The 7,628-nt window shown below is 45.0% G+C and overlaps 1 protein-coding gene across 1 annotated transcript in view; it reads left to right on the forward strand.

The window, feature by feature from the left end:
• ARRDC4 (arrestin domain containing 4) overlaps positions 1-5,047 on the forward strand; it is a 15,860-nt gene extending 10,813 nt beyond the window's left edge. The window contains exons 5-8 of the mRNA XM_006870697.1: positions 1,691-1,947; positions 2,653-2,815; positions 4,460-4,614; positions 4,991-5,047. Of these exons, the coding sequence (XP_006870759.1) occupies positions 1,691-1,947; positions 2,653-2,815; positions 4,460-4,614; positions 4,991-5,047 (632 nt within the window). The remainder of the gene's footprint in view (positions 1-1,690; positions 1,948-2,652; positions 2,816-4,459; positions 4,615-4,990) is intronic.
• The last annotated feature ends 2,581 nt before the right edge of the window (positions 5,048-7,628 follow it).

Raw genomic sequence — 7,628 nt, forward strand, 5'->3', positions numbered from 1 at the left:
GTTTTGTTCTGCTGTGCATAAGTTCGCTGTGAGTCAGCACCGACTCGATGGCACCTAACACCAACCAGTCCTTGTAGCACAGTGGTTACAGATCAGGCTGCTAACATCAAGGTCAGCAGTTCGAAACTACCAGCTGTGCTGCTCCCATGAAGATTTACAGTCTCAGAAACCCTGTACAAGGTCGCTATGAGTTGGATCCGACTCCACGGCACATAACCTCTATCATCACCGATGAGTCCTTGGAGTCCTGCTGTGGCGCAATGGGTTAATATGCTGGACTGCAAGGCTGGTTTGAACTGCAAGGTCGGCTGTTCAGGCTTACCAGCTGCTCCTTGGAACTCTTATACAGGGTAGCTCTGAGTCAGAACTGACTTGATGGCACTTAACAAGGAGTCCTTAACAACAGCAACAGTGAGTTTGAGCTGCTCTGGACACCCCAACAGGGTCACTATTAGTAGGCAATGACTCGGCAGCACATAACAAAGAGTTTGTTGGAGTCCTGGTGTGGCGTTGTAGAATAAACACTGGACTGCTAACCACAAGGTCGATAGTTCAAACCCACCAACCACTCTTAGAAACCTTACACAGGGTCATCATGAGCCAGAACCAACTCCACGATACTTAACAGCAATAAAACAATGTGTTTGTTCAAAGAGCTCTGATAGCACAGTGCTTAAGTGCTTGGCTGCTAGCCAAAAGGTCAATGGTTCAAGCCCATCAACTACAGTCCAAAAAAAATGCGAGACCCGTCTACTTCCGTAAAGATTACAGCTTTGGAACCGTATTCAGTAGTGGTACTTTACCCTGTGAAGTCACTGTAAGACCGAATTTACTCATCACTGCTGAGTTTGATTTAGGCTTGATCATGAGTTTGGTAGTGATCTTTTATACTTAACATCATGTTAAGTCGGTTCTGACTCAGAGCTACCCTGTATAGGGTTTCCAAGGAGTGGCTAGTGAGTTTGAACTGCGGATCTTGTGGTCCAGTGCTTATCCTGTAGTGCCACAGCAGGACGTAACATCATGTTGTTGTTGTTGTTGAGTGCCGTTGAGTCAATTCCGACCCATAGTGACCCTCTATAGGGTTTCCAAGGAGCAGCTGGTGAACTTGAACCGCTGACTTTGCAGTTCAAACGACTTTGCAGTCTGACGCATTAGCCCACAGCGCCACACCAGGACTCCATCATGTTGTTGTTGTTTAAGTGGCGTCGAGTCGGTTCCGACCCCATCATAGTAGTGCTAAATAATTGATTTGTCTTACTTTGTGTGGCTATCAGTCTATTACATGCTTTCAGAATGGCTCATCTACTCTCGGTACATTGTCGTCATTACATTCCCTAGACTTGGTTCCAACTCATAGCGATCCTGTGGAGGGTTTTTGATGAGTTTTTGCTGGCTTTGAGCCACCGACCTGGCAGTTAGAAGTCCTGTGCTTATCCTACAGCACCACATTACAACAATGAGAAAATAGTGTCTACCAAAGTTGATTTCCATTTCTTTCACTTAGATTGACACTGTGTGTTTTCCAGCAGAACTTCCTCTGCTCTGATGGTTCTCCTACTGCCATTTTCCAAACCCAGAGGTCTCTGGCGAATTTCTTAAAGTAATGGTGGACCCTTTCGGCTCTAATTGGTAACGGTAGAATTCTTGAAAGGTCTCTGTTTCCACCATGTTTTTGTTCTGTTTTTAGGGGAAGCTATTCCAATCTATGCAGAAATAGAGAATTGTTCCTCACGTCTGATTGTTCCCAAAGCTGCCATTTTCCAAACCCAGACATATCTGGGGAGTGGAAAGACAAAGAGCGTCCGTCACATGGTTGCTAACGTTCGAGGGAACCACATTGCTTCCGGGAGCACGGACAGGTGGAATGGGAAGGCTCTGAAGATCCCGCCGGTTACCCCGTCCATCCTGGACTGTTGCATTATCCGAGTGGACTATTCCTTAGCGGTAAGCAAAATGCTCTCAGGAATTAGGAGGGCGTAGACGTGAGTGCCGACTAATGCCAAGTTACTGTGAACGTCAGCAGTGTCTCCCTAAACCATGTCAGTGTATACCAGTATCACACCCAATTAGGGGACATGTGGAGATGGGCCGTCCATTAAAGGGATTTAATTCAATAGTATAAAGATGTTGAGGAGCCTTAATGGATGCTGGAGCCCTGGTGTGGTGCTGTAGAATAAGCACTTGACTGCAAGGTCAGTTAGGACCTCAAGGTTGGAGGTTCAAAGCCACCAGTCACCCCTCAGAAACCGTACACAGCATTGCTATAGGTCGGAACTGACTCAACAGTGGATGCTGGTTGCATTGGAAGCATGGCCCTGACTTCCTGGAGGCACAGTGGCTATGCTTTTGGCAGTTGGCTTCACAGGAGAAAAGATCTGCTTCCCTCAAGATCACCGCCTAGGAACCTGGGCTTTGTTCCCATAGGCGGTTTCACACTGAGTGGAGGGGGTGGCGCATGCCAGCTGACAGTCAGTTTCCTGGCACCAGGCTTTCCCTGAGGTTTGCCTGCTCGTCCTTTTGTGCTGTGCGCACAATTCCCAATGACACTGGGGGGTGACAGGTGACTTAGGGAACTGTTGGGCCTGGCCCGTCTACGGTGACGTTGGATTCCAATGTCTGTCTTTTGTCCTCGCTCCGCCGCCACCTTAGGTGTACATTCACATTCCGGGTGCTAAAACCTTGATGCTGGAGCTGCCCATCGTCATTGGCACCGTTCCATACAGCGGCTTTGGCAGCAGAAACTCCAGTGTCGTCAGTCACTTCAGTGTGGACATGAGCTGGTTAGCGCTGACCCTACCCGAGCAACCTGAAGGTAAGATGTGTGGGACTGATAGCATGCCTGCCTGACCAGTTACTTCATAGGCACAGGCCAATGCTGATTGCTAGAGTCCCTGGGGAGGGGTGTGTGTGGGGGTGGGGGACACAGTTAAGTGGTAGACCACTAATTGAAAGGTTAGCGGTTCAGACCCACTGGAGGTGCCCCAGGTCAAAGCCCCAGCAATCTCAGTTCAAAGCCTTGAAAACGTGGAGCACAGCTGGACCCTGGTTCACATACATGGGCCACCTTGAGCACAACACCTTGACTCCTTAAGAAGGCATTCAGTAAGAGTTCAAATGTTAATTACAGTTGTTAACTATTGTTACTTAAAAGTACTCATCATCATAAAACACCATCGCTCAAAGGATCTTAGAGTTTTCTCCAGTACATAGAGCTGTCCCTGGCAGCTCCAGAAACAAAATATACACATCTCCATCTCCAGAGTCACAGTGATGTAAATTTATCAGAATAAAAGTAGAGACTGCTATGCATTCTGTGTAGCTACATTTTAATGGCATTAATTTACATAGACCCTAACACACACACACACACACACACATCTCAAAAGAATATAGTCAGTAATAGTTTTGCTTTGTAAAACCACAACCTGTGTGGGGTTGCATGACTTTAAATCAACTTGATAGCAATTAACAACAACAATATTAAATATGTGTTGTTGGCATGGGCACCAAAACCTGCTGATTAGAGGGAAAAAATATTCTTTTATCTTTATATTTAACTTAGTTTCTTTTTTTTAGAAGAGTTCAGAAACATTTATGTAATCTTTTTTTTTTTTTTTTTTAATAATACTCTGTTTTTATTGAAAGTTTATACCATGAATTAGGGTCCCATTTAACAATTACGATGTAAACTGTTCAGAAAGAGTGGTTATAGTTTTCACAATATGTAAACATCTCATTATTCTGTTGTGGGATTTACTTCTAGTAACCTGGTTTTCCTGTCTCCTTAACCCTTTCATCTTCACTCTAAAGTCATTGTTGATCATTTGATCTAGTATAGAGATGATTTTTTTAAAGATGCATGGTACTCACTAGTAATATTCTTTATCTTATGAGCCAAAGTACTCCTATTTAGCTCCAAGATGCCATGAGGGGTCGTCTCAGTTGAAGGTTGTGGGGTATTTCAGGACACCAGTTTCTGGGAAGTCCTTGAGTCCCTGGAAGGTCCAGTAAGTTTAGAGTTTTTAAAACTGATTCCATCCTTTGTGTCCCTCCTCTGTCAGAATGCATGGACTGTGTCCCCGAGCAGAGCTGCTCAGACACCATGCAGTTCAGTTGAAGAAACAGCCATGTGTGGACCGTCAGCCCTGTAGACTAACTGCGTCTGCTCTGACCCTTTGCTTTTCTTTGTTCTCTTTTGCTCCAGACAAGACTATATAGATAGTTGTATCTTGTTGTGAAGACACGTCTAGTTAGTTCCAACTCATAGTGACCCTGTGTAGGATTTCCTAGGAGCCACTGGTGAGTTTGAACCACTGACCCTGTGGTTCAAACCTACTTTGCAGCCTAGTTCTTTATCCCATGGTGCCACACCAGGACTCCAGTTGTGTCTTAAATGGTTATAACTAGTCAATGTTTTGCATAGACTTCTTAAGATTCAACTGCATTTCTGTCTCAGCTCCACCAAATTATGCAGACGTGGTATCAGAAGAAGAATTCTCCAGCCACATTCCTCCTTACCCTCAGCCCCCGAGTTGTGAGGGAGAAGCCTGCTGCTCCGTGTTCACCTGCATACAGGAATTCCGCTTCCAGCCTCCGCCTCTTTATTCAGAGGTAAACAAAGCCAAAGAACAGTGTACTGGGAGCGTGCTGTTTGTACGGAACCATTTGCTGCCCTTCATTCCCTGAAGCTGCTGTTGCTGACTCATAATTAGAAGGGATGCATGCAGATATTTTACAGTGATGAGAAATTACCACCGACCCATGTGGCGCGTTCCACGGTGTGGACCTTGGCATGCACCCTGCCGCGCGGGTTGATCGCCTTTAAGGTGTTTTATATGACTGTGGATGGTAGAGAGCTTAAGTGGCCTTCTGGAACTTCTTAGTAACCAGCTCTCAGCAACTAGGTGGGCTCGTAAACACCATAAAATTAGAAATAGGAACTAGAAGTGTTGGAAGGAATGCACCAATCATTTATTTTTCTTTGCAGGTTGACCCACATCCTAGTGATACAGAAGAAGCCCGCCCTGTTGCTTTCATTCTGTGAACATCAGAGATCATTGTGTTCTTTTCTCCTGTTTCTCCGGAGGAGAGAATATTAGCCTAATGAATTCCAAGACTGTCGGCTACAGAAGTGAACGAGTATGAGCTTGCTGTGGGCAAACAGACTCGCCACATGTTTGTGTGATGGTTGTAACGTCCCTGTGAAATAACGGGTGTGAAGTCACAATTGCAGTGGAAGTCTTCATGGTGATGGAGTAGGTGACAGGGAGAGCGTGTCCGAGCTGACCCACACGGATGGGATCTGTGGGCATGGTGGAAACACTGTGCAGAGAAACCTTCCCGAAAGTTTCTCAGAGCGGAACAAAGCGTCCAAAACTGCCACCGCATGGACTCGCTGGAAGAGGACTTGATTGCAGAGGGCAGATGTGCATGAGTTAGGAGCATGGCTTGCTAGAAATGGGAAATGCACCCAGCTTCAAGGTCTTCATGATTTCTCGGCAGCTCCAGCGAACTGAATCCCTGGCAAGCGTCCTTTCTCAAGTCCATGGTCAGCCAAGGTCTCAGTGGAGTCATAGTTTCCACTCTTTTGATGGCATCTTAAGATGTAGTACAGCCATTGGTTGCACAGTATTATACAAGAACGGGCTCCTTGAAAGGGTTCACTGGGGAAAGATGGGGGTGGATGGGAATAGGAACACCTGTTTTGTTAAGGGCTTTCCTCTTTAACCCCTTTGAGCACTTAAACAGATGCCTTCTTGGAACCCTACCTACCTAGAAGCACTTACAGAGTGAAGGAAGGAAAGGTTGCATCTTCAAGATGACTTGATACTTGGAGTCCAAACAAGCCTTTTCTTAGTCTACCTCCATCGGGGTGCTGAGCTCTGCTTTTGAAACTGCAGGCCTGGTGAAGCCTCCTTTAGTGGTTCTGTACCTTACAGTAACCGTCGAATGTAAACGCATCTTTAAATCAGAAAGTGGACCAAGGGAGAAACCTGTTCAGTTAGCATTATTCAAGAGAGGCAAATCTATGTGCACTAAGGGTATTTCAGAAACAAATGCAGAGTCAAAAGTGGGTGACTCACCACTTAGAAATCGATTTCTGTCAGGAGACCCGAGTGAACCAACAGTCGCTTCACTATGTGCCTGGTTCTCATTCTCTAGTAATTCCACTTAAACTGTGATTGTCTTTTGTTTTTTGCTTTGTTTTGGTGCAATATTTTACTATATGATTTCTCTCAGGATGTTCAGACCAAGTGAATGTTTTGCTGCTAAAAATCTAAGCAGTGTTTTTACTGTGTCCCTCCCCTTTGGTTTATGGTCACATTGTCCCCTACTTTCATGTGCTGGTTTTGTGAGCTGAGAGCTTGCTTGGACACTTAGTGAAAGTGGGCAGGGGGGCCCACGACACTCTGGGTCAGACAAGGGCTTTGGTTTGTCCCTGGTGTTTCCCCTGCAAAGGACTAGATGCTTCTTTCCACAGAACGATGAATTTGTCTTTCAATCAGTGTATTCGGTACAAGGTAGAGAAATTCTTCTATGTTAATTTTTTTATAATTTAAAGATTACTTAGTTATCTAATCAGGGATTTTTATGTAAACAGAGGTAAATAGATACTTTTCACTTTTCCAGACAAGCCTTCCTTTACAATCCTGTAAACATTGTAAGCACTTCATTTAGGCCACCATGGAAAACTCAAAATGTACAACTATTAGAACAGGGATTCTGACACTGGAATTGTCACAAACCTTTATTCCGTGCTCTGGTGGTCAGTGAGACTTCTTTTTTTCTTTTTTTTTAATTGTTTCTTTCCTTTGTGTGCTTTTTATTTATGTTTTCAAACAATTAGGCATATTTTAGTGCTGTGTAAACAAATTTTAGTTTTACTTTCAAAAGCAATGACTTCAGCTATTTATTTTTTCTGTGCTCCTCTTAGTTGTAGGCTGCAGGCGTCTCGGAGACACTGTCCATTGCCAATGTAGCAAAGCCAAGTGAGACCCCACAGTGCAGGTCCTCTGCCATCAGGTCGGTTCCTACCCCGGGCACTCCGTAGGACACGGTTTCCAAAGCTGGGATTTCCATGGAGGGAGAGTTACATCTTCCTCCTGCGGAGCCGCTGGTGGGTGCAAATCACCCAGCTTTCCGTTAGCCGCAGAGTTCTTTAACTGCTGCACCTCTAAGCTCCTAAAACAAGGTGGAAGAACCCGAATATACAGTGTGGAGGGAGAGACCATCTAAGGATTAATGCAGAGAAGCAACTTCTTAACGAACTCCTCGTCTGGGATTGTTTCGTCATCTATTTGAGGGCAGCATGAATGCCCCACAAACGGAGTGAGGAGGAAGCACTTAGGGGAACAGCTAAGAAAGTGGCTTTCCTGACTGAACAGATGCTCGGATAGCTCACCTTTGCTGAAGATTGGAACGACGTTAAATGCTCTTTAATTAGGAAATGATTTTATGAATGAAGACAGTTGGAACAAACGGTGTATGAGATTGCTCTGTTCCTCTACCTGCTTGGCAAAGAAACTGTGGCCTTAGTGTTTTTCTTTTTGCTACAAACATTTTGAAATTGAAAATGTGCATCTTTTGGCACAGAAATCCTTCCATGGGAAAAACTACTTCTTGTG

The sequence above is a fragment of the Chrysochloris asiatica genome, unplaced genomic scaffold (genome assembly GCF_000296735.1).
Source record: "Chrysochloris asiatica unplaced genomic scaffold, ChrAsi1.0 scaffold00148, whole genome shotgun sequence".
NCBI classification, from domain to species: domain Eukaryota; kingdom Metazoa; phylum Chordata; class Mammalia; order Afrosoricida; family Chrysochloridae; genus Chrysochloris; species Chrysochloris asiatica.